Below are 26,787 nucleotides of genomic sequence, written 5' to 3' on the forward strand. Positions count from 1 at the left end.
GTAGTCACTGAACCAGTAGTAACACTGGTTGAATCCCATCCCTGGTTCTGACAATGCCCCCCACTCCCCCTGTGATCAGGTGACCACATTTGGAGTGCTTGGCAACTGGCCCTCATTTAGGTCCATTTGCAGTGTCCTTGGTCACATGACTGATTTGCAACAGTTTTGTTGAACACTGGTGTTTTGATTTCCAGGAAGAGCCATCCCATAGTGAACAATGATCTTGCCTAATAATCATGGTGTTTGCTTAATGAACACCATAAATTGGATCTGGTGATGTGGTATGCCTGTCATGATTTACGACCATAATTGCCAGACTCAATTATGCTTGTAACTCAACAACTATATTATCTAAAAGAAAGAAATCTGTGGCAAAAATGTTCACCAATTTTGCAGCTATAGCAGAGAACTTTTCCATGTGAGTTTATCCATCAAGAGACTCTGAGACATAAACCACATCACTCTGGGCTACCAGTAAGACCTGTTGCCCTTCTTGGACTATGAACTCCAAATATGTATTTAAAAAAAACCTGACACATGGCTGACCATGTTCAGTGATAAAAGGCAATTGTACTTCAGGAAAACTTGGTTGTTTTTACTGATCCCATTATTTTTGAAATATCTTTCTTCTAAGTAACCCCAGAATTTCCCATTTTGAAACAAGTAACTGTAACTCCTGGCAAATGCTGTGTACAATGACTGAGTCAATTGTTGTGGAAAATTACATGTTTGAATGTAATGAGAGTACTCTAACCAAAGTCTTCTCTTTATCATAAATTGGTTTATTATGATTACACATTCCATGCACCAGTGCATGTCGTTCTTTATGAATAGATTAGTTTTTCACATGCCTGGGAGCTCCTTTCCTTGTAGGTGGCAGAAGTAGACTGACCCTCTATGCAGACAAGATTGTTTACAGGAGGATTCTGAGCCAGCATGGTCTAGTTTGACTAAAATATGACAGTGCATGAGTACCAGCCAAAGCTGGATTTAATACAGGAGCACATTCAAATCAGCCTGGTTATTCCAGTTAGGCAGTACTAAACCCCACCCCCTACTCCTCCCTTAAAAGAGATTGGATTTCCTTTGCTTATGTTTCTCTAGAAGTAGAGTAGTATACGTGTACTCTTATGTTTCAGGAAAAGAGTATGACATTCTTGAAATCTCAGTTTAAATGTGGATTTACCATCTGGTTCTGGAAAACCTAATGAGATCACATTAGTGCCAGCAACAAATATTTTTCTTTTTTTACTTTTGCTAGTAAGAGTTTGTCTGGGTAAAAATAAAGGACACTCTTATGCCCTAGAATCATGGCCTGGCTGCTGGCTAGAACTTGCTTCCCCAAAATTATCTTTGGAAAGAAATTTTCTTATCAAAGCAGAGCATGGAGCAGAGGTCTCTTCACTGCATACATGCCAGAAGCCACAGCTTTTCCTGGACCGAAGAATCACCAAGAACTATACCGGCTCTCAGTGGAGCAAGCAGATGTATTCTGGGGAGCCCTAGCAAGAAGTCGGCTGATGTGGAGCAATCCTTTTCATTCTGTTAGTGACTGTAACTTTCAGCAGGGCAAGGTGTCCTGGTTCCTTGGAGGACAGCTCAATGTAGCAGGTAAGTAGAAATTCAACTGTTATTTGTTTCTTTCCACTTGTGAAGGAAAAAAATATTGCAATCCAGGACGTTTTGGTACAAGATCTTTTAAAATCCTGTTTTAAATTTCACCAAAGTCAACATTCCAATCATTTCCAATCATTTTTGAATACCCTGAAAATTAATGTACTTATCCTTTTTAAACACACTTTGAATGTAGTTAAGAAATTAGCAACATATTGGAAAGGATGGGAGAGAGTAAATGTTGCACAAGTAGGATAATGTGTAGTGTGGATCAAAAACTTCTTATCTATAATATGAAGCTCTTTGTTTATCAGACGTCTGTAGCCTGCTTACTAGAAGGATTACAATTATGTGAACTATCTCTGTTTTTCTACCTTTGGAAAAAAGTCAGATAAAAAAGGAAAACAAAATACAGAAAAGCAGAATAAGCAGAAATATGTTGTTTATTCTTCCACTGGATTCTGGAAGACATTGATCTAGCTGACTATGGGACGAATGTTCTCTGTAAAATGTCTTTTAGAATTACCTATTTTTGCATTTTACTGGTTTAAAAAAATCAGCTCAAGTTTTTATACTTTATAAAATGTTGTTTATGTTTGGGCAGATTTAAAATAACCAAAAGATCTGCAATAGAATCAAATAGTTGATAACAATGCAACAAAAAAAGTGCAGTCTTATGTTGTATGTGTTTTTGTTTGTTGTTAAAACCAATAAAAACTTTTTTTAAAAAAAGTGCAGCTCACAGAATTCAACTCTGCATGTGAAAAAGTATTGTTTACTCAACATAAGTAAATTGTTTATATAGCTCAGGTCATTTCACTCATCTAGTATATGCTGTGTATGCTTTTCATCTAGCCTATCAGATAAATTTGCAGCAGTTTCAATCTTTTTTTCTGATGATTATACTCTGCTCATATCCTGCAGGAATGGAATGACATAGAAATATTAGTAAGTAAACCATGGACATTGAGAAGCTACATTTCAGTTGAACTGATATTTCTTAGTGATGCTTATATAAAGTATGATGTCCTTTCCCCTATCAACATAGTAATCAGGGTTCCTGCAGATATTTTTAAAATATATCATCTTAATATAATGTATATGACAGAATCCTATCACTAGAAAAATAAACCAGAACACAAACCTGTGCCAAGTATCACTCTTACATATAAAAACATTCTAACCTACATTAGTTTTCTTAAAATTAGAAAAGTTAAAAGTTAAAATTAGAAAAATGAGTGGAAGAGCCTGTTTAGCATCCCGTGTTCTCCCTGCAGGGATCCAAATTAAATTGTCCATAGGAGATAGCTGTATCAGTATGAGACTTGCCATTGGTAATTATCTGGATCTTGTTTTCCCTCCTTTCTGAAGATTAAGAACATTTGCTGCTGTCCTCCAGCTGTCTAGTACTTTTTCTCCAGGAGTTCCAGCATCCACCTCCCAGAAGTGGGGCATCAGCAGTGGATTTGCTATATAGCTTTGGGTGAATGGCTGACTTTACTCATTGCAGTAAACTGTAGTTTGCTTAATTATAGTTTACTGAATAAACACATTAAACATAACATGCTATTGAACAAATCAGGTGCTCCCAGATGATGGAAATTGGAGAATGAAAAGAAAGGCTTATAATTGTGTCAATGATGCAATGAATGGAGAAAAATAAATACTGCAATGAAACATACATTTACTATTATTGTAAAGGTCAAAATAAATTTGGTACAGGTGGCCATTTTGACTGGTTTCATTTGGAGCAAGAGTGTCAAACTCACAGCATCAGGGTGTCATCATGTGACGTTTTTTGCTAAACCAGGTGTGATGCATCTGGGCCATGGGCTGGGAGTTCTACAACCCTGATTTAGTTGGAAAGACCAGAAGTAAGTCAGGTAGGATATAGTACTATGTGAATTAACAGTTAAGCTGGCTTTTTTCTACTAGTCTGGCTCCCGTAGTGGGTGAGTCTTCCTGAGAGAAAAAAGCCAACAAAATCTGTGTGAAGAATTGGAATGCAAAATCCAAGTAAATGTGATAGAGAATTTGGTGTCCTTCACTCACATGACTCTTTGTATGTAAAAAGTAGATTTATAGCAACACTTCCTAAAACTTGTGTTATAAAAACATTGTATTTTTTTCTGTAATGAATCCAAGTTAAGGATTAGTAGCCCTTAAAATGTTCTTGGCTTAGAAAGAGAAAATATCTATCTAACAAATTATTTATTTAATGGTTCTTAATTCTACCAATAACCACTATGTTTTGAATGAGTTACTGTACATAAACAAGATAAAAACACAGTAAATGTTGAAAGAACACAGTTAATCAGGAAGCAGTTATTTCAAGAAAAGGTAGAATATTACATTCTGAAATGTGTTTATGGGCTATGCAGTTAATCTACTAACATTTGTTTGAGATTGCGAATGATTAACTTTAGATTCTAGAACTTTTGAGTTGTGAAAATCAATAGTACATTTTATAACTGGCATGAGCTACATAGATGACCTTGAGCAAGGCAACGTGCACAACTTAACTTTAGGTTGTACAATTCATTTATCAATTGTTAATTTTGCACCTGAACTTTGTAAGCAAATAATGAGCCTGTTCATATATATTCACACACACACATATATGTAGAATCAGGCATATGTGTGTTTATGTGTATGTATATTATATATAGATATAGCGAGAAAGGGTGCTAATTCTTGATTCTTAGCATAGTACATTTGATTGAGGAAATATGGCTTAGCCATCAATATTAAATTTATGATGGGCACAGTAACAGCAGCTGCAGATGGCTGAGTGTGTAATAATGAGAGGTGTATTTTCTTTCAGTTAACTGTCTGGATCGACATGTCCACAAAAATCCAAATAAAGTAGCATTAATCTGGGAGAAAGATGAGCCTGCACAAGAAGACCAAATTACATACAGGTCCTGACTTATCATTTTCTCTGTCCATCTATTTCAGTCTTCTAAGAGGTGTGAATCTTCTTAATGGTTAACACTTAGTTTTTTTTAATCTCAGCCAAGTCCTAGGCTTCTAGAAAAAGATTTGAATTGAAATGTCAATATTACATTATTAAAAGTCAGATCAGTGATTCATTGAGCCCAATACAGGAGACGGAGATGACCGTGCTTGTTTTCTGAGTTTCAGAAATAGAGACCTTTCTGATTGTCCTAATTTGAATAGGAGATATACAGTACTATAATGAGGACCAAAGTTCATAACAGCTCATAAAAGCTGTTCTCCATTGTTCTCTGTTACCTTGATTTGGAGATGTTTAATGGAATAATAAAACAGAGTATCAAAACTACTTATTTTTTTCGGGCAGAGAATTGCTAGAATTGACATGTCGACTTGGGAACACCTTAAAGCGCCAGGGAGTAAAGAAAGGTGACAGAGTCACTATCTACATGCCTTCCTGTCCAATGGCTGTGGTGACCATGTTGGCTTGTGCCAGGATTGGAGCAATACACACAGTAGTATTTGCTGGATTCAGTTCTGTTGCATTAGCTGACAGGATCCAAGATGGTAAGAATGCAGCATTTCTTTCTCTGTTTCCTTTTAGTTTTCTTTTTAGGCTCAGTGACCAGTATGGTGTCCAAAAGTATGATTATGCATGACTTGCTTTTAATGAAAAACAATATTCTTAATATATCAAGATCCTCATTCCTCTAGTGCTGGCAGAAAGAGAAGCATATATCTTAGCTTAAAAAGACTTCTGCCCTTGGTAAGGCAGTAGAAATTGAAGACCCAAGGATTTTTATTTTGTAATTTGACTTTTAAACAAAGGAAAATAGTCTTTTGAAGCTGATGCTCCTTCTTTCTCCATCTCTTGCTCTCAAATTTTCAGACTCCAACGGACTATTCCCTCCACCATACATGTTTTGAATGGTGTCCAAGTTAACAACATAAATTAAAGATGACACCAATGTAATAGTAGTTGTGTGTTTGCTGTATGTGTATGATATGTGTATGCTAAATAGCAATAATTAGATTTGGGTGAAGGCCTGGATTGGGACCCTGGAATAGGAAGAGATTACTTCTCCCTTAATTGCTGCTATTGTTTTGGAAATACAATAACCCTTAAGGAAACAAATTAGAAGAATTTCCCAAATAATCCTGAGACCATTTCTAATCTAAAATTCACTTACTAACCTATAACAAATAATGCACTTGTTAAAATATACTCTACAGTGTGTCAGGGAGGAATTTACTAGACAAATTCCCCCTCAGAATACAAAGCAGGAGAAAATTGCTTAAAAATTGTATACTAATTTTTTGTGGGGGAATGGGGGTATATTGCCTTTTTCAGCTCAGTCTGAAACAGTGATCACAGTCAATCAAGGTTTGAGAGGAGGCAAAGTTGTTGAACTAAAGAAGACAGTAGATGAGGCTGTGAAGTTTTGTCCAACAGTGAAGCGAGTTTTTGTTTCAAAAAGAACAGATGAGAAAGTTCTCATGTCTGATTTAGACATACCACTAGAGGAGGTGAGTAATATAGTCTTATACTGACTGAAGAAGAGATCCAAAACACTACACAAAGTTGTGTTTCCCAGTTTCTATAGTTTATGAACTCACGGAGGATGAGTGTTATAGTCCTATATTCAGTAATACCTTTTTATTTCTCTTGTTTCTCTTTCTTAAGATCCTACTTTCCATTAACCTATTTTTTCCTTTCAGGTGGAAAATGAACTAGAGAATTATGTTTTAATATTGTTAACAAACCAGCTTGCAATGATATGCCAGGACTGAGAAGGCACTAAGTAAGATGCCTATGAGAAATGCCTCATTTCCTTCTCTTTCTTATTGCTTTTTTACCCTTACCTCTTCTCTTCCATGAATTTTACCTCTTTTTCTACATTTCCTCTGCACCTGGCATTGGTTCAGTCACCCTTTTTTGCTTCTTAATAGTTTAGATTTTGGTGCTTTTAGAGTTTAGAGCAAATGCCTAAGAACTTCATTTCTTTAAAGCGGTGCTTCTCAATTTTTTATTTCATTACTGCTCATCAGAAACTCCTAAATGTCGCTGTTGTGACTAGATAGTGTCTTCATGTATTGTTACCCCAACTCCAAAAAACCACTTTTACTCAATTTGGGAGTAATTTATCCCTGTTTGGGAAGCACTGCTCCTGCTCAGGGAAGAGGAAGGCAGAATAGGTGTAAACTTGGTTTTCTTCCAAGATTTGAGTCCCTTGTGAAACCCAGGGGTACTGTTGTGTTCTACCTAGTGATAATAAGCCAAAGTTCCTGGATTTTACTATATAAGGCAACTTTTTTTTCAGAGTTATGGATTTACAAATACTGTATGTACGTGAAAGGAAGGGTTGGAAAGGTGCTATTACAGTGGTCATCCATGGCTTCAAAAGGCATCTTCTAAAATCCCTAAAATACATCCAAATTTCCTCAAACCTTTTTTTAGCCATGAAGACAATATGTTAAGAACTCTGGTAGTTGTTTACGTAGCAATGTTGTCCTCCCAGTATTAATTGTGATCTCATTACTGGCAAAAGGAGATCTAATTCATTTTTTACAGTAGCTCTCTAATTAAAATCATTCCTAAAATTAATACTTGTCCCTCAAGGCAAAACACTCAGGTTTCAAAAATATGGAAGAGTAAAAGAATAACTTGGAAAGTACAGGTTAGAGGCAAGATAAAGGTGATAATAAACATGTCACCTGCAGCTATGCAATTAACATAAAATGGGATGACTGTTCAAGTGAAGTAATGAAATAATGGTTATTGTATTGTCCTAGAAGCCAGGTGCATGATACTAATTGCTATGAAGGAAAACAATCTTCATTAAAGATACAAGGCAGGAAGGAACAAGGGTTTGTATAAGCAATGCTAGCTATGTAAGAAATAGCCCATAAGGGAATCAACATTCTTTGCACAGCCTTGAGAAATAGGAATTTGTTTTGTGAAAGTGAACATTTGGAGTATTCCATGCTAAATTTCATTATTAGTTTGGTCCTTGGTACAGAGGGAACTAGGAAAGATCACAGAGGCTTTGAGGAGAGCCTACTGAAAGATTATCTGCTTCCTGTGACAGGAAATGATGAAAGAGGATGTAACCTGTCAACCTGCTACCTTGGAGAGCGAAGATTTACTGTTCCTCCTTTACACTTCAGGAAGTACTGGAAAACCCAAAGGCCTGGTCCATTCCCAGGCAGGTTATTTGCTGTATGCTGCCCTCACACATAAGGTACAACATGAGTGTATCTTGCAATTCCGCAAAGACAATTACATTCTGTGGCATTTTATCTGTGATTCTTCCTGGGTAGATTGGGTGGTTACCCAGTACTGAAAGTAAGCAAGCCCTGAGCAGCCAGCAAATCAGGTAGTAAGCAGCCAGCAAGCTATTAAAAAGGGTTTTTTTTCCACATGGCCACTTTTTGTTGTATAATGTTTTTATTCTCCACGTAATTAATTAGAAAGCAATTTCCTTATGAACATGAAGAGATTACTATTCTCATACTTAACAGGTATATGCAGCAGAATTTATTTCCAAGGAGTATATTCAAAATTACAATAAATCGTCTATACTCTTGTCATGAATATCCAAATCAAGCTCTATAGTGCTTTGTGGGGTGTATTCCCAAATGATAGCCAGATAGCCATTTGTAGCTAGAAGTCTTTGTCTGGCAGACTGATCCTATTAATGTGGAATGTAGCACTATTGTAGAATTTACTTTGGAGTAGATACACTAGCATCAGACAGATTTCAGATTCTTTCACCACAGGATAAAGTTTGACATCTCTCCCTTTCCAGCATGTAAGGCTTCGTATGTTTCTTTGCAAGAAAAAAAATGGCTGCGACATACAGTTGAATTAAAAACAGTTAATTGTGTTACTACAAATAATGTTCACAATTTCAAACTTGTATTTTTGTAAAAGCAAAGAAAAAAAGAGTAGGATATTGGTCACAGTACTTTAATGTGTGGTTTAGCCCTTAGTTCCAAGTGCAGTTGAAAACCACAAGAAAACTCTGAAATGAATTCTTATTCTTCTCTCCCAGCTGGAAACAGCACTCACATTGGCACCTTCCTACTAGAAAAAAAAAAATCCCCAAACCAACCCAGAGAACATCAAGTTTCCATTCCATTCCATTCTCATCTGTTATAATGGATTTAGAAAGAAAGGGGAGTGAAGAGAGGGCTGGGAGTGGAGCAGCATTGTTTTCAGTAATAGCTGCAGTAATAATAGCCAAGAAACTAAAAATAGTGCATTAGAGAATGTTCCGCTCTGCAAGAAGTTAGGAAGTGAAATAATACAGTGAGTGTCAGGCCACAGAAAAACCCAGTTCCTGGTCAGTTTTGCAAGGTAGATGTTGACAAAGTCACCTAATCCATTTTTTCCAAAGCTATATTAAAATTCCAACAACTACATTCTGGAAAAATTCTTACAAAATGAGGTTATTTTTTGAAATCAGGAGGCTGAACTAGAGGTTTAACAGAACAAGTTGCTACAACAGTACTCACAGAGCCTGTAATTGTTGAGAGTCACATACTGATACTAGGAAAAAACACAGAAGAGGCTTTCAATTTGCAAATGTTGATTTATATATTAAGATAGAAATCTAGAAATAATGTATGTTTCATCATAGTTGGAAAGCCTCTAATACAGTGAGCAGACAGTCTATTTCATTTGTTATTTCGGTGTTACTAACTGTTGATGGATAACTTCAAGTTCTCTTCAGTCACTTTTAGTGATTTCTTAATCTTTCATCTTTAAGGCAAATTTGGATTGGAAAGATTCAGGGGACTGCAAAAAAAAAAAAAAAAAAAAAGGACCAGTTCAGCAGAAGAAACAGTGATGTGATTTTTGAAGAACATCTGTGGAATGATTAATTATAGTTAGAGGCAATGCATGGAATGGAAGAGTTTGATTTAACTCTCTTAAAGCAGAAGAAATATTCATGTCCAGATGGCCATGTCACATTTATTATCAATGAGATTAAAAATTGCCTTGAAAATAGGCCATGGCCCCAATGAGTATATATGCCCTTTTCCTTCACATTTGTTTTTTAATTGCTATTTCTTTCATTCATTATAAGGCTTGTTCATACTTTTTAAATCTCCTTCTTTACATCATATTAAAGTACAATATGGTATTTGAGGATATTCTATTGAGCTTATATCTGTACATTAATTTTTCATGAAAGTTCTTGAAATATTGTAAATATTGTCAGTATTAGGTCAAGTTATCAAAGGTTAGGAAAAGTCCATTCCCACCTTGTTCAGGTGAATCCTGAAAATGGTGTGATGGTAACTTGTAGTTGATGGAAACAGCAAAGGAAAGCAAGCCCCCATTCCTTTCTTAAATAGATGGCTACATCATGAAAATATTGCTAATAAAAGAATCTCACATTAATTCTCAAGCACAGTGATAGCTTTTTCCTTGCTCTTTTTTTGCCAAAGAACATATCATTGCTCACCAACCAGACTCACTGGTTTGAGGTGCGAGGTTATGCAAAAATATATGAAGTGAAATTGGTATCTGACCACAGATATTAAGTACCATGATTACTGGAGGAACTGGGGGCTATACATTAAAACTGCACATCTGGAGGTTGCCTGATTGGAGAAAATTATATAAGCATATTGGGACAGGAGAAAGCTGCTTTTATCTCATGTTGCCCATTTTTGTTTAGTATGTGTTTGACTACCACGATGGAGATATTTTTGGCTGCGTTGCAGATATTGGTTGGATCACAGGCCACAGTTATGTGGTGTATGGACCTTTATGCAATGGAGGAACTACAGTCCTTTTTGAGAGTACTCCAGTATACCCTAATCCAGGTAAAAAAAACATTAAAATTAAAAATTAAAAAGATTAGGTAATGGGATGTTGGTGCAAGACAAAGAAAGGCACAAAATTATAAGGTTTAAGTATAATCAGTGGATTAATTCATGGCTCATATATCTTTTATTTTACTTTATTTTTATGCAGCCCATTTTCAAAGGCTTCAAGGTAACATCAATAATTGGATTTTTACCTCATTACATAACTCTTGCTTCTCTTCTCTTGTGGTCATTATCATTTCTTTTCCCTATCTTCCATTAATTGGCTTCCTCTACTGTCTATATACATATGTTAAGATTATTTTCCAAAATAACATGTTCAGTGGAGGTACTATGTTAATTAGTTAGAATTAATAAAAGAAACTTTCCCCCTTCTTTTCCATTGTCTTCTCATATCTGTTAACTTACACAAACATGAAAGTTAAGAGTGATGGGAGCTCTGGGTTTTTTAAATACATGGGATATATTACAAATGGGAACATAACAGAAATTTTATAGGTACAACTATTTCAAACAATTTTTACACAGCGATAATGGTGTGGCAATGCCTGCAGCTAAATACATAACTACTATGCCTTCTAAAGGTATACAGGCAGTCCTCAACTTACAACAGTTCATTTAGTGACTGTTTAAAGTTATAACAGCACTGAAAAAAAGTGACTTATGACCATTTCCTATAATTATGAGTGTGGCAGCATCCCCATGGTCATGAAAGTTACATTTGGATGCTTGACAATTGGTTCATATTTATGATGGTTGCAGTGTCCCAGGGTCACATGATCCCCTTTTGCAAACTTTCTGACAACCAAAGACAATGGGGAAGCCAGATTCACTTAACAACCATGTTACTAATTTAACAACTTCAATGATTCACTTAGCAGATGTGGCAAGAAAAATCTGAAACACTTAACAAATTCCTCACTTAACATAAATTTTGGGCTCAATTATGGTTGTAAGTTGAGGAGTACCTGCAGTGTTCTGAAATCATTGGTGGATTCACTCATTGCATTAGGCCTTGGTTTAACTTCAATAACACTACAATAGCATTTATGTATTTATTGATAGGCTTGTATCCTACCTTTATTAGTTATTAACTAAAGCAGTGAACATATCTAACACACTCTTCCTATTTTCTCCACAAGAACAATCCTGTGAGGTGAGTTGGGCTGAGAGAGAATGATTGGCCCAAGTTCTCCCAAATGGCTTACATGGGCTTAGGCAAGACTTGAACTCACAATCTTCTGCTTTCTAACATGGTGCCTTAACCACTAAGCCAGTATTGGCAATGAAATTGATATTTTATTCTTCGAAGTGTTTATATGCATTTTCTTTACAAGCTCCTGTAATATAAATTTTTATCTATTTTTTATGGAACTTTTAAGACATTTATTCATACATGACATTTAGAAACTGCCCATCTGTCTCACCGAATGACACTGGGTGATATACAAGTAAAATATAAAAACATAAAGCTTTATATAAATATTGTATTTGGATTACATGTAAATATATACACTGCTCAAAAAAATAAAGGGAACACAAAAATAAGACACCCTAGATCTGAATGAATGAAATATTCTTATGAAATACTTTGTGACATAGTTGAATGTGCTGACAACAAAATCACACAAAAATTATCAATGGAAATCAAATTTAGCAACCCATGGAGGTCTGGATATACAGTACATAGCATGTACGTGTAATAATTATTACATGTACTTCATGTATAGTTAAAATATGAGATGTGACCTACTTCAGCTTTACATTTTGACTTTATATATTCGAAAAGGACATGTGGTAAATGTGAACTAGTTAAAGGGTTTTGTTTGTCATTTCAGGGCGTTATTGGGAAACTGTGGAAAGGTTAAAGATAAATCAGTTTTATGGCGCCCCAACAGCAATTCGCCTTCTTCTTAAATATGGAGATAACTGGGTAAAGAAGTATGACAGGTCTTCCCTCAAAATTCTTGGATCAGGTGAGCAGTAAGCCAGCCAATATAATTTTCATCCTGGCAAACAATGTGTTCTTGTGCTCTCTGAGTTTGGTTGTTTGCTTGCAGATGTTTCATTACCCATTAGTCTGCATGCAAATAACCAAGCTCAGAGAACCTCAATGACTCCACACTTCTGAGTTATTCTCTTCTATTGGAATTTGTATGCATTTTGGTTAGCAGGTGAGGTGTTAAATTCATCATATTTGTAGGATTCACACCCTTTGCTCTTCTAGTATTTTTTAAACCATCGTTTGTTAAAATGCTATTGAGAGTGGTATGCACATAACACTAAGCTGTAACGGATGGATTCACATATCATGCTAAGCCAAAGTCAAAATATGTTACAGTTTAACAGAACGCATATACCCACACCATTGTTTTTCTTTACAAGTTATTTTGTTTTTCCTCTCTTCTTGCAGTGGGAGAACCTATCAATTCAGAAGCCTGGGAGTGGTACTTCAATGTGGTTGGAGATAGAAAGTGTCCTGTAGTTGATACATGGTGGCAAACTGGTAGGAAGCATATAAAAATTCACTATTTTTGGAGCAGTAATTGTCACTTGATTAAGCATTGCATTTATTTGCAAAGTTTAGCATGCATTGTGTCTTATACTCCAAGCAAGTTAGAGATGAAGGATTTAAATATGCTGACCCCAAATCTCTTTGAAAAAAACAAATCAAATAAAGACACTTGATATTAACAGCTGGACCACGTTCATTAAGATTACAATGTATGGGAATAGAGTCCTATACATAGGAATATTTGCAGACATGACCAGGTATCTTTTATTTTTCTTCAAACTATGAGATCAGAAGCATAACTTGTATCATTAACAAATACAAGGAATTTTCATTTACAAGACGGTGATCATAAAGATGAGAAAGATTTTCTTATTAGCATTTCCTCATTATTTTTCCTTCATTTCAGAAACAGGAGGCATCTGTATTGCTCCTCGACCTTCAAACCCTGAAGATGAGATTGTTCCAGCTATGGCCATGAGGCCATTCTTTGGCATCAGACCTTCTCTTCTAGATGATAAAGTATATAGTTAATATAGCAGTTGGAGAATTGATAATCCACTTTTCAATTCACATAAGTTCTTAAAAAAGAAATAAGCATCAAAGCAACAATTCGATACTATCTGCTTTCCCTTTACTTTCCTGAAGTAGCATGATCACATCCCTTATGCCTTTAAATCTCTTCCTAAAAGTCTTGTTTAATAAAAGGGTTTGGATTATGTCTCCTAGTACTACTGCATATTATCATTCGATCAATGTATTGAAATAATCCTATATATTTCCCGTTTCCATTCCATCCACTTTCTAGTTTTTCTCTGTATCTATTTGAGATTGCAAGTGTCCTGGATAAGGATCTAGTATACTTGTGCTGTCAGGGTTCTGACCAATGCCCTAATAAAATTAAGAGTCTCAAGCCATTTAGCAAGAATAATCCAGTTGTTTATTAGGAGCACCATGTTGGTAGTACCAAGGTAAAGCCAGCTCCAGCTTCACGCAATTTGCGCCTTGCCTCTGACCCTGTTTTCCCCTCCCCCCAGAGTGTGATACCAGTCACATTCCCCAATGAAGCAATTTTGCGGGTCATAGAAATCACTCCCTCCAGCCGTTGTGGGTTTCCGTGGAGATGGCCTTGGCTTCAGCTGGCTAGGCTGTGTCTTGTTTTGACTGAGGTGTGAACTTCTTGGTTCAGCTGCAAGGTGCGATTTCCTGCCTATGGCAAATTGGGAGCAGGCTGGGAAAGCTTCGTGAATTGACATGTGCTTTGTAAAGCATTGTGTAGAGGGGTGGTGCTTTTTGTGTATTATGTATTAGTTATCCAGTATCATATGTCCAAACAAGGTTTTGCATAAAGATTTTCTGGTGAGAGTTGATAATTTTTTCTGGATTCATATATTTATTAATTAAATTTATATGCCACTCATCTCACTGTTGAAACAATTCTGGGTGGTGTATTCCTATAAATAAACTATACTTTTTAAATCATGATTTTTTGAAGTCCTAGGAACCTGGTTTACATATATCACTAAGTCATAATGCTTGATCTATAAACCACTTGGAAACTCAAACTCAATCTTGATCCAATCCAATTAGACAAATGACAAAAAACAGTTTTAAAAATGTTGAGAAACCAAACTGGATAAATATAAATCAATCAAACATAAATCAAATGTCTTTCTATAGGATATTGACTAAAAGGCACAAATAAAAAGATGAAGATTATAATGTTAACTAAGATTACAAAGGTTAGATTTTTTTTTAATAAAGAAAAGCCAGGCTTTTCAGCGTTCAGGTTAGGGTTCTGAACAATAGCACAAAAGCAATGGAACATAATAGAGAACATCTAGCAGAAGAATTTTAAAACAAAGATAGGAAATGCATGATTTTGTAAAATGGGTTAACTGACAAAGATGTACGTGTCTTTAGCTGCATTCTTTAAGCCTCAGTAATAATCTGAATAACTATGCAAGCCACTTCCGAAGTTAATTAAGTTTATACTATTTTTCCTCTCTCCAGGGAAATGTCTTAATGCAGAATGATGTCTCTGGAGCCCTCTGTATTTCTCAGGCTTGGCCAGGCATGGCAAGATCTATTTACAATGATCACCAGCGTTTTCTGGAGACCTACCTAATGCCTTACCCAGGTATAGATTGTTGGAGATGGAAAGGGAAAATAAGAGTAATATATAGTTCTCAACAGTGTTTAGAAATTATAATTCCTCCTTCTGAATCCTTGTACACAGTGGCATGTAGAACCAGTACAAAATTTTTTTCAAGTTATTGTCACAATGCCACCCATATAATTCACCAGAAAATAAAAAAAATGTGGGTCAGGGCTGAACTATGGAATCATTGGTGCCCTTTGAACTTTCTTGTTTTGTTTGCAGATGTTTCATTATCCAACTAGTGCACTGATGTTACCTAGCTGGGTAATGAAACATCTGCAAGCAAATAACCAAGTTCAGAAAGCACCAAGGACTCATTTATGACAATTATTTGCATATTTCCTGTAAATATAAATAGTAGGAGCAAAGTGTATGGTTTGGATTCAGATCCTAGATGGCCACAAGGACTTTAATAAATGCAAACTGGGCCTCTGCATTTATTGTTTGCATTGTAAAGGTGAATGCTTTCCTTCTAATTCAAATAATCTAGTGATATAGAGAGAGTAAGGAAAATGACCTTGATTGAGATATACAGCAATCATTACCTAGAAAAAGTGGGCAGAAGCATTTTTAAACAATCAGAACTCAGAGATAACAAAAGGACTAGATGTTAGGGAGAGAAAATTCAATCTTACCTTTCAATATGTATTTTGTGCACCTTGTGTTGTATACCTTGAAGTGGTGCAGTAGAGGAAAAAAATTACCAACTTAGCCGTCTATGAAAAATAGTTGGGAGAAGTCCCAGGCTTTCGACAGAATACATCCAACAGATACAGTCCTGATCAGATTGTGTATTTCAGTGAATGTAGAGGTTGTATCAGCTACTGTTCACTTAGAGATTCATTGAAACAGGTAAGTTGACTCAGGGTGCCTAAACTTTTGTATTCAGCTGGTTCAGAGTGGTTCAAAGTGTGGCGGCATGAGCAGTTCTTGGGGCCCCAAACATGGACCACATAACGCCATGACTCCCCAAGCTGCATTGGCTGCCAATTTGCTTTTGGATGCAATTCAAGGTTTTGGTGATCATCTTTAAAGCCTTTCATGTCATGAGTTCAGGATATCTGAGGGACGTCTCACCCCACTGGGATTGGCCTGTCCCACCCATGCTGGCAGAGGAAGCGTGCTTGGGCCATGTCAGCCTGATTATTCTACCTAATGGGGTCTAGGAGAAGGGCCTTCTTTGCTGCTGCATCTGTTCAATGGAACACCTTGCCCCTCAATGTGAGGTTGGCCCCAAGCCTATCTTTTGTAAGGGCCTTAAGACCTTGCTTGGAGCCCCAATGGGGGGATAGCATAGCGGAAGTGGTTGATTAACAAAATCTCTCACCTCCCCCCACCCTCTCCCCATCCTCCCTACTTGTAATTCAATTTTAATGGTTGATTTTAATTTATTTATTTTTTAATGAGAGAGATTTTTATGATTGCAAGTCACCCAGAGTTACCTTGTGGTTAAAATGGGCGAACAATAAATTTTATAAACAACCTGTATTGCTTAGTTTAAAAGGAGGTGCTATGAAGAAGAAATATTTTCTTGTGTTCATCCTGTGTGGGAAACTTCTGGACTCAAAGGAAAATAACTGCCTTGCCCTGTTTCTCATCCTAGGATATTTCTTCACTGGAGATGGGGCCTATCGGACAAGTCAAGGATATTACCAGCTGACAGGCCGCCTGGATGATGTCATCAATATCAGCGGGCATAGGCTAGGCACTGCTGAGATAGAAGATGTTGTGGTAAGAGGCATGGGGAAACTAGCAGTTATTACAACATGTTCGTAGTCACCTAAGAACATACTAAAATGTAATGATCTGGGCAGCTGCTGCTATTTGAGCTGACCCTCTTGCTGAAATTGCTTGTGGCTTTCCAGACCTTTGTATGCTTCGCTGCTCCTTCCACACCGACTTAAGATTGGTGGGAAACAACAAAATATGAAAAACAAATTTGATTGCCAGAAAAACATAAAGATGCCTGCCTCATTTTCCTTTTGGAAACTAAACTGTAATTCATAACTGCAGGGTATGTGGTTTTTACCCGCAGTATTGTAATTTTCATAATCAATATTGTTAACCAAAATATACAGGGCCTTAAAAATGATAAGAATAATGAATGATTCCGAAAATATTGTATTTAAGGGGATACCAGAATTTAAAAATCTAGTGAAAATTTCTCAGTGTATCTTCAGTAGTCACCACAATGAAAAGTAGAGGTGTACATACATGTATATGAAATACAAGTATATAAAATTCTTGACCTATTAAAAAAAGCCACTACAAAACTTTGTCAAGTAATATACATCAATGCTTTCCGATCCTCCTGATATTAATTTGCCAAATAAGAAAGCAGTAAATATTTCCAGTGTACAATGTATCATACAATGTAAAGCATCTCCAGCAGTGGTGAGATTCATTTTTTTTTTTTACTACTGGTTCTGTGGCCGTGGCTTGGTGGGCGTGGCAGGGGAAGGTTACTGCAAAATCTCCATTTCCTCCCCACCCCAAGGTTTGCTTTCCAGCTCAGTTCTCCTGTGCAGGGCAACAAAAGAAGTCCCAGCCAATCAGCTGGAACTCGGGAAGCAGAGAATAGATGGGGGCAGGGCCAGTCAGAGGTGGCATTTGCCAGTTCTCCGAACTACTCAAAAGTTCTGCTACTGGTTCCCCAGAACTGGTCAGAACCTGCTGAATACCACCTCTGATCTCCAGCAAGGTTAGTCTTTTTGACTCATATTGCCCTTAAAGTGGATGCTTACTCTAGTTCTACACCTCAAAGTCTCATTAGAGGTACTTCTTCATGCAACTTCTCTTCTATCACATAATCACTTAACCTGCACCAGGAAGAAAGGCTGGGACTTCAGAGCCTCGCCTTGCTAGTCTATCCCTTTTGTTTTGACCACACCAGGCTTAGTGAACCACATGTTTCCACCAGCCTGTCAGGATCCTTGCAGTAAATTATAGACCTGTTTATGTTCCAGAATAAACATGAAGCAGTGGCAGAGTCAGCTGTGATTGGATATCCTCATAAAATCAAAGGCGAAGGTGGGTGAGTCAGTTTGGCTGCTAATAACTGCTATTTCTCTAATGGACTCTGCTTTCCCTAGCATATGGAATGATCATCCCACATAATTTTTTTGCATAATGCATATTTATTGCATGCTTGGGATAGGCTCCATTCAAAGCCTTCATGTGGTCATTTCATGACAACTGAAGTGAAGATCAAGCTCTCAAGACTTGGCTGAGAGATGATAACAGAATTTATTTGCAGTAAAATCTATAGTAAGAAAGGGAAATCTATAGTAAGAAAGAATGCTAAAGCATGAAGTTGCATATCTTGATTCTTACCTCACAGGACAATAACAAAAAAATGTTCCAATAGACTTATTTAGAATTTGTATGAATGGTATGAGTTAACCAGCAACTCAAAAGTAAAATTAATAATAGTTCTTACTTCCTACTCAATATCAGCCAATGGGGGATTCAGCTTCTTGCATGCTAAGGGGACCATTTTGGTGTGAAAGTCTAATTTTGATGATTGTTTATTTTGCTCTTCCTTTTTTAAAAAACAGGCGCCTATGCATTCATTGTGCTGAAAAAAGGCCTTAAATTCTCCCAAGAGAACCTGGCTTCTGAACTCCAGAGTCTTGTTTCAAAAGAGATAGCAAAATATGCAGCACCAGACCATGTTCAGGTAATAACAGGCAAACCTTTTTTTTTTCCTAATGCACATTTTCATTCTGCCCAACAATGAAAATTTGTAGTCTGACAGAAGGTAGAACCTTTTTAAAAAATGTAGTTGGAGCCTGCCTTTAGTATTTTTAAAAATAACTGAAGGTGACAAACATATCCAATGCATCCTCCTCCTCCTCCTACTTTCTCCACAACTCTGAGGTGGGTTAGACTGAGAAAGTGTGACTGCCCCAAAGTTGCAAGAAACTTCAAAGCATTTGGATAACCAATGCAATTTTTTGCAAATACATCTTTAATGTGCTTGCAAAAAAAAAAAGTCTAGTATAATCTAATTCTTCTGCTGTCATTGATCATTTGCTCAGAATATTTTAGATTTGCTTAGTTGTATGATTTGCATTCCATTGATTAGCCAAACAAAACAAACTATAATGGTTTCAGTATTAAAACAAAAAATTAAGTAGGAATGTTACCTTCAGTATCAAGCATATAAAAGAAAAATCAGGTTAATTTAATGAGTATCTAAAGCACTTCAAAAGTATTACAGCAGGGATAGAAATCTTATAGTGTTCTGCCCAGTGGTGGGATTCAATTTTTTTTACTACTGGTTCTGTGGGCGTGGCTTGGTGGGCGTGGCATAGCTTGGTGGGCATGGTTTGGTGGGCGTGGCAGGGGAGGGATACTGTAAACTCTCCATTCCCTCCCCACTCCTGTGGGAAGGTTACTGCAAAATCTCCATTCCCTCCCTACCCCACTAACCTCCTTTCCGCCTCCGTTCTCCTGTGCAGGGCAACAAAAGAAGACCCAGCCGATCAGCTGGGACTTGGGAGGCAAAGAATAGATGGGGGAGGGGCCAGTCAAAGATGGTATTTGCCAGTTCTCCGAACTACTCAAAATTTCTGCTACTGATTCTCCAGAACTGATCAGAACCTGCTGAATACCACCTCTGGTTCTGCCTATTCTAGCTTGGTTTTTATAGGTTAAATAGACTTGTAGCTATGAAATGATTACATTACTAAAGATATTTTATAAACACATAAATGCTATTGCAACAGAAATCAATCTTTCAACAAATTTATTTAAACAAACCTAACTTTTCTATTTTTTTCTGGAATTACTTAGTTTGTAAGTTAAAAAAAACATACTATTACCAGGTTCATACATGCTGACCCATTTTTTGGTTACTTCACTTGTGGCTTATGTACTATATGAACCTCGCCAGAGTTTATGGCTCAGTGTGTGGTGTGTTTCCAGCTAATTATGGCTTAGTCAACGATCTATGATTAAGTAAACTATGGTTTAAAATGTGTGAATCCAACCAGAACCACAAGGAAACCCCTTGTGGGAATAAATCTTTTCATCAGACTATAGAACTTCCCTGATTTTATAACCATTAACTAAAAATTTCTCTAGACCTTAACTTTTATGTCATCTCAAACCCTTGACTTTTCCCATTTTCTTGTTAGTGGTTGGTTCACTCTTTCCATAAACTTCCCACTGAAGATTATGATGTCAGAGGAGGCCCTTATACAAATCCACATTTGGCTTTCTTTTATTGGAAAGTTTACTGAGCAAGTAACCAATTTAATTGAGATACTGATTTTACTTTTTTCTTGGCAACCAATTCTGAAGTGCTAAGATGCACCAAAGAAAAAGTATCATAGCCTCAAAACACCTTTTTTTCTGTTACCATTGTATGCTGGTAACTTGGTAAGAAATGGAATTGAGCAAAGCCTCCTACATTTGCACATACAATGAAGAAGACATGCTCAACTACATACGTCCGCAGGAAAGAAAGTAGGTACAGAAGTGAGATTTTGTAAGATTACTAATATATCTCTTCTCAAATTAATATTTATGGGGTGAATTTCCTGATGGTGCTCTAATCTTTCATTTTTCTGGTTCAGGTAGCTAGACACCTGCCTAAGACTCGTTCAGGAAAAATTATGCGGAGGGTTCTGAAGAAGATTGTAGAAAACAAAGCAGATGAACTTGGAGATCTGACAACCTTGGATAATCATGGCACGGTGAAAGAGATAATTGAGGGACATAAGAAACTTCTGCAGAAAGACCAGAGCCAGTAGCCCAAAATATCTTGGCTCTCAAGAAGCCACAATAATAAGACTACTGTTCCAACAGCAGTCTTTCTACTCTGAAAATCCCTTGCGGAACCAAAGGAGAAGCTTATTCATTACTGACAAAAACAAAAACAAAAAATAAATGGGAAGAATACAACTCTTAAGTAATAGCTGAAGAATATGCTATTTAATATTCTACACCACATTCACTACTTATCTAAACCACTCCTGGATGATTCACCATTTGCTCCACCGTTTATGCATTAGAAAATTAAGTATCTTCGAGCAACTAAAGTCTGCTGGGAGGAAAATTTCAAACTTTAAGGAAAAATGGCCATATTTAAATACATTTATAGAGGATCTTTACATAATATTGAACTTTGGGGAATAGAAGAATGCTCTGGGTTTTATTAGAAGATTTTGGGGAGCTTTTCAAAGGAAAAAGGAGGATGTATAATTTAAAGGACATGCGACAAAATGTAGAAGATAATGTATACAAGTTTTCCTGCTGCCTATCTGAAGTCTTATAATAGCTTCATTCTGCTTCATTAAAGCAATATAATTTTTTTCAAGTATTGTTTATCAAATTTCCTTTCCTTTTAAATTCTAATAAAAAACAAATAGAGCACATCCTTTTAAAATGGTCAGAAAAATCTAACAAAAGAATACACATATCTTCAGCTACCTCCTAGTAAGAATGTGTATTCTCTTCTGTCTTAAAAAGTCATCTTTGGTCATTTTGGTAAGAGCTGTCTGCAGGAATGAATGGAGGTATGCTTTCCATACCTACAGCAACCTTGATTATTTTGCATTTTTAACAGTTCTGAAGGTTATAATTCTGCCCCTCCTCCTTGTAAGCTAAACATGTAGTTGAAAAACACTGCCACAATTTGTCAGATGGACAGAGGTATTTTATTTTTCACATTTCTATCTTGCCACAAGCCAAAGATGCTTGCTGGCTTACATAGATAGCCTATAAAAACCAAGTAAAACATCTACAGTATAAAAAAATAGTAAAAAAAACCCCATCAAATATACAAACAATAAAACAAGCTAAATGTGGCAGAGTAAAATTAGGGGAAGTCTCTCCAAAATAATTTCATCTTTAGTAGCTAGTGCTCTCTACCAGCAAGCTGTCCCGTAGCATGGTGCTGCCACTGAAAAACCAGTGTCTTCTTGCTTCAGGTCCATGAACCTCTTGAAAATATAGGATGAGTGGTAGTTTGTGTTTGCTCTGATTGATCAGTTCATGACTGATTGGAGTACGTGGTCCTGCAGATATCTGGGTGCTTGCTCATCAGAAACAACTGTTGTGGCAACAGAGAACTCTGAGTTCACACCAACTCCAACTTACTAAGCTTCATTTTCAGTCTTTTCTCTGCCATCCAGGTCCTGGGAAAGGACATTGATAGCACCTCCTCAAAGCCTGGCTAGTAGTGTGATATCACTGACTATCATTAGCATACTGTTAACACTGAACCCCTAAATGTCAGGTGACTTTTCCTAGAAGCTTCATATAGACAATGAACAGGAAAGAGACGCCCTTGTGGCATCTCACACGTCAGAGGCCACTGACCTCTCTACCATCACAGACTGGAATGACCATTGAGGAAGGAGTAGAACCACTGAAAAAACTCTTCCCCCCTCCCTACCCTCTGCAAAACTCTATCTTGTACTTCACAACTTGTCCAGAGTTGCTTACTTGATTTTTTTATCAAGTGGCGCTGACATTTTACAAAACTCATTGTTATGTTGCATCAAATAAAATCTTTAAACAGTCTGACTGAACAGGTCTAGGGGCAAGATATTTGATCCATTTGCTAGCAACTCCAAATATAGAGGGCAGATCATAGAAATTACACAGCCTCTTTCTTCCTTCTACTCGGGAAGCTTTAGCTCCAACCTTGATGTAAATTATAGTCAAAGAGACTGTGCTACATTCACCGTCCTTATGTAGATAGGCCACATAATTCCAGTTAGGCAGAACTTTAATTCCAATCACACAATGAATTCCACAGATAAAACAAAATTATTCTTTCTTTCCCTTCTGGATGAAAGGTTGTGTAAGGGGTACAGCAATCAAAACAATGGATTGGAAACAAATTTATAAGATAAGAAATGGTTAAAAAATTTCCTCCCCATGGTTTTTTTTTTAAATTGGAAACCATTATTGGCACTTGTAATTTTGAACTTTCAAACCATAGTTTCTCCATTAAAGCATGCTGATTCCAAGGCACTTTAACTTGAGACTTTAACTCCAATATTTTCTGTGATTGGTTTGGGAATAGTTCAGGGTTTCTCAATTCTTGTTAGCTCCCATTTTCCTTCTCCATACAGTTTCAAAATCCAGCTATGGAACTGAAATTAAATAGTAAACACAATATGAGAATTATGACTAAAAAATAATTTCCCTTTATCCCCCTGTACTCATCACTCTTACCTTTTCCAGACTTTTGCGATGGCCCACACTGACCAGAGTCATTCCCAGTTGGATGCAGATTCTATACATCTCATTCTCTACATTTTCTGTCAATGCACTTGTAGCTTCATCTAACACTGCAAGTTTAAATGGGAGCCCTTCAGTATGGCACTACTACAATTTACAGTGTTGTTCTCTTCCTTCTATTGCTGAGTAAAACATAGCAAATGTAATCTAGTCCTCTAATTTTAGCATGCCCGGATCACCATTTGGGTAATTGTAATGTGCTTTATGTGGGGTTGTCTTTGGAGACAACTAGAGAACTACAACTGATTCAAAATATGGTAGCAAAGCTGCTGATGGGACAACCCCACCAGAATAGCATAACACAACCTATCCCCAATCATTGCATTGCCAATGGGTTGCCTTTTGGGCCCAACAGAGAATTCTACTCATTTCTTTCTCATTTCTTTTAAAACCCACCTAATGCTGCACTGAGTTATATCAGACAATGCTCAGCCAAGGTATTATAAACTCCTAGAGAGAGCCTGTTGTAACACATCTTATTCTGCAAGGACCATGAGGCATGAGATAGACAATAATGAGGGCCTCTATCTTTGGAAAGCATTGTCCCTGGAAGTGAGACTACCCTCTCCCATCTTATGTTTAAGAAGTTAAAACTCATCACTGGAGTCACCATTCAGTCCCCTAGCTTGTTCTACTGCCTCTTACATATTTAATTTTTACTTGTTTTATAGTAAGGTTTTAACTGTATGTTCTATTTGGATTGTTCATTGCACAGAATCCCAGATGATTGGAGTTGATAGGCACTGGCTAATAAGTATTCCATGCAACCATTTCCCATCTAGTACGAACAAGCATGGTAGATGTGCTCCAGGTATGCAACAGTGTCATCTTACAGGCCTTAGGAAGCACAGCTACTCTGTTGTAGTCCCTGCCTTCTGGAATGGCTCCCATCCTTACGATGTTCAGGAAGCTGCTAAAAACTGGAGATCTCAGAATAGGATGATTGTAAATCCCACTTTAGTTACATTTATTATGGCTGTTTTGTTTGGGTTTTGTTTGTTCTTTTTATATGTATTGTTTTTCTTTTTATCTGCTTTATATTGTCATGGATTGGGAAGCCTTGAAATTAGGTAAGTAAATAATATTCAGTTCCAATTCTCATCAATCCTAGACAGCATGGCTTATAATTAGAGTTAATGCTATTTGAAGTACAACACTGGGAGAGGCGCATGATGCCAACCTCATTCTATAACCCTCAACAATAATGAAGTGGCATTTTAAACTGCACAGTTGTCATCACGGGCCAATGTTGAAACATCTCCAAGTGTTTTTCCAGCAGCATTCCAGATTAAAGATAATGCATACTGAAATGTAAACCAGCCAAAATAGAATGTCTAGGCTTGCATCCAACAGTGTAGCTAGTTTAATACTTCCAGAACTGGGTTGTAAAAATCTGTAATGCCTATTAAATAGCACTATGAACTTTGCTATCTGTGGCCATTTTGGATTTTTGCAGCCTCTAAGCTAGTTCAGCCTTTCTTAATGTGCCATTCTATAAGTATGTTGGGATAAAAGTCTCATTATCATAGTCAACCGTGTCACTTGCTAAGGCTGAAATAATTACTTCAAATGTTTTTACTACTGCAGTTTTGGTCATGAAGCAACTTTATTCTGTGCCCAGTTTTGTTCTCTAATCTACTTTTCCCTTCACGCTCTGCTCTTCAATGTACTAGAATTATTCCTGTTCCAATCCTTCTTTCCTAGAACTTTTTTTTTTTTTTTTTAAAACAAGTTTTATTAAAAGTTTCAACAACAAACAAATCATTACATATTAAATCTTTCCCTGTCTTTCTACAATAATTTCCCAATATTCTCATAAAACACAAACAAACACAAACAAACATAAAAAAAAATCTTTTAGTAAAGTACCTTGGCCCCAGTTACCTCTCTTTGCATGGGCTAAAATAATAGCACATATCACTCTTCACATTTCTATCTTATTTAATCCATCTTAATTAAATCATTAAATTTGTATCTTTTGCCCATTCATTTATCCCTCTATCTCTTCTTATAATAAAAAAAAATTTCTCCTGAAATCACTAATCAGAGTATGATGCCTTTCTATCCTCCCCTAAGTTAGTAAAATTAACATTCAGCATAACAAATACCCAATTTGGTTCTGCTTGGTACATTCTATCCACCAAAAATGTTTAAATACATTGTATCCTCCTTTCCTTCGATATTTTATTACATTTTAAAAATCAATCATTATTAAAAACTTCAACATTTTAATTTCTTATTAAATCTTAAACCATTCTAATTTACTATTTCAAATATAAATGTTACAATACCATCTTCTGTACCTTAGCAGAATCTTTCTTACAGAAAATTATATTTCATCCTTTATCTCTAAAAAAAATCCCTCTTCTCCCATCCAATTTTAAAGCTTTGAGGCTTTTCTCCGCCTTTCCCTTTCTTTTCTTCCCCACCAAATCTTCCTACCCCCCTTCTTCTTCTAACCTCTGCCTTGCTGGGATCCTTCTCTGTTGTGTTCCCTTTTTCTCTTGTTTGTTATCATTATATTTACTTTGCATCATATTTTTCTCTTTTCAAATGTTTTTTTAGATCTTAAGTCCTTCATTTTCCTTGCTCTCTTCCTTCCTTCTTCCTTAGATAAGTTTTGGGATTCAATGAAGATGGCGTCTTCGCCTCTTCCTTGTTGTTCTTCTTCCGTTTCCATCTGTTCCATTGTCTGTTAGTAATTGACCAGCGCCATTTCTAGAAATAGAAAAGCTTTTTCCATGCCATCTTTGCAGGCTGCTTTTGTTTGCTCATATTCATCCCTCAGGTCTTCAAAAAGGAAAGCCATTATAAATAAATCTTTTCTTTTCTTTATTCCTCTTTCTTCTTACACCAACCAAATATTCCGAGAGAAAGGCAAAACAATCCCAAAATCCACAATCCTCAATAAATCCAAGCAAGCCAAAATTCCCCCTTCCTCTTCCAGGGTGGTATCAAACAAATAAAAAAAAGAATCCAAGTCTATATTTTAAAGCCTTATTAAGATTGTATTTCTGTCCTCAAGTCTTCAAGGCATCTCCTCCAACAAGATCCAAATTTATATATTTTCTTTATCCTCTCCCTTCCGGCTTAATTCCGTCGGGAGGGAGAGTAAACTTCCCTTCAGCACCTCAAAATAGCCGCTTTTTTTCTCTTGTGGAAGACATCATCAGAAAACCATCTTTTCCAGGAATTAAATTAGATAAATCTCAAAGCCCTGGGTCGACCAAGAAGAACTTTCACTTTCAATAACTTTCTCTTCTTCCTCCTGCGCATACTTGCCCGGCTGTCAACTTCTTTGTGGCGGCCATTGCGGACCGCCGCTGCACCGCCCTGGTAACAGGGGGTTCTGCCGCCAGGAGGGGGTCTGCAACACCCCAAACCCTTCCTCCGGATCCCCTTACCTTCAGCTACCCCTGCAGGGCAGCCTTGCTCCGCACCCGTC

At 36.8% G+C, this 26,787-nt stretch overlaps 2 protein-coding genes across 7 annotated transcripts in view; one reads left to right on the forward strand and one right to left on the reverse strand.

Moving 5' to 3' along the window:
* Window positions 1-1,067: 1,067 nt before the first annotated feature.
* Window positions 1,068-21,408, forward strand: LOC113410048 (acetyl-coenzyme A synthetase 2-like, mitochondrial). 2 transcript variants are annotated; one of them, XM_026664438.2, is made up of 14 exons: window positions 1,068-1,611; window positions 4,439-4,535; window positions 4,937-5,136; window positions 5,921-6,096; window positions 7,659-7,811; window positions 10,260-10,407; window positions 12,249-12,386; window positions 12,824-12,916; window positions 13,332-13,444; window positions 14,936-15,062; window positions 16,687-16,814; window positions 18,050-18,113; window positions 18,641-18,762; window positions 20,666-21,408. In XM_026664438.2, the coding sequence occupies exons 1-14, from the start codon at window positions 1,311-1,313 to the stop codon at window positions 20,840-20,842; spliced, it is 2,037 nt and encodes a 678-aa protein (XP_026520223.2). In that variant the 5' UTR covers window positions 1,068-1,310; the 3' UTR covers window positions 20,843-21,408. The 2 variants fall into 2 exon arrangements, 1 of the variants encoding a protein (XP_026520223.2); XR_015746784.1 differs by having other exon boundaries at window positions 1,070-1,611; window positions 17,977-18,113.
* Window positions 21,409-21,725: 317 nt separating this feature from the next.
* Window positions 21,726-26,787, reverse strand: part of ABCD4 (ATP binding cassette subfamily D member 4) — a 33,115-nt gene continuing 28,053 nt past the window's right edge. For all 5 annotated transcript variants that reach the window (XM_087951881.1, XM_026664441.2, XM_087951882.1 and 2 more), the window contains 2 exons: window positions 23,277-23,392; window positions 21,726-23,194 (listed from right to left, as the gene is read on the reverse strand). In XM_087951881.1, the coding sequence (XP_087808007.1) occupies window positions 23,126-23,194; window positions 23,277-23,392 (185 nt within the window). In that variant the 3' untranslated portion in view covers window positions 21,726-23,125. The remainder of the gene's footprint in view (window positions 23,195-23,276; window positions 23,393-26,787) is intronic.

Source organism: Notechis scutatus, chromosome 1 (genome assembly GCF_049901735.1).
Source record: "Notechis scutatus isolate UNSWTSFEM ecotype Mainland chromosome 1, rNotScu1.2, whole genome shotgun sequence".
NCBI lineage: Eukaryota > Metazoa > Chordata > Lepidosauria > Squamata > Elapidae > Notechis > Notechis scutatus.

What these genes read in the sequence shown, in the direction of transcription:
- LOC113410048 (XM_026664438.2), top strand. Translation starts at nt 1,311, where the DNA reads ATGGCCTGGCTGCTGGCTAGAACTTGCTTCCCCAAAATTATCTTTGGA. An exon ending in AGGACAGCTCAATGTAGCAG is followed by an intron (nt 1,612 to 4,438) that starts GTAAGTAGAAAT and finishes ATTTTCTTTCAG; the next exon opens with TTAACTGTCTGGATCGACAT. An exon ending in TCCAGTATACCCTAATCCAG is followed by an intron (nt 10,408 to 12,248) that starts GTAAAAAAAACA and finishes TTGTCATTTCAG; the next exon opens with GGCGTTATTGGGAAACTGTG.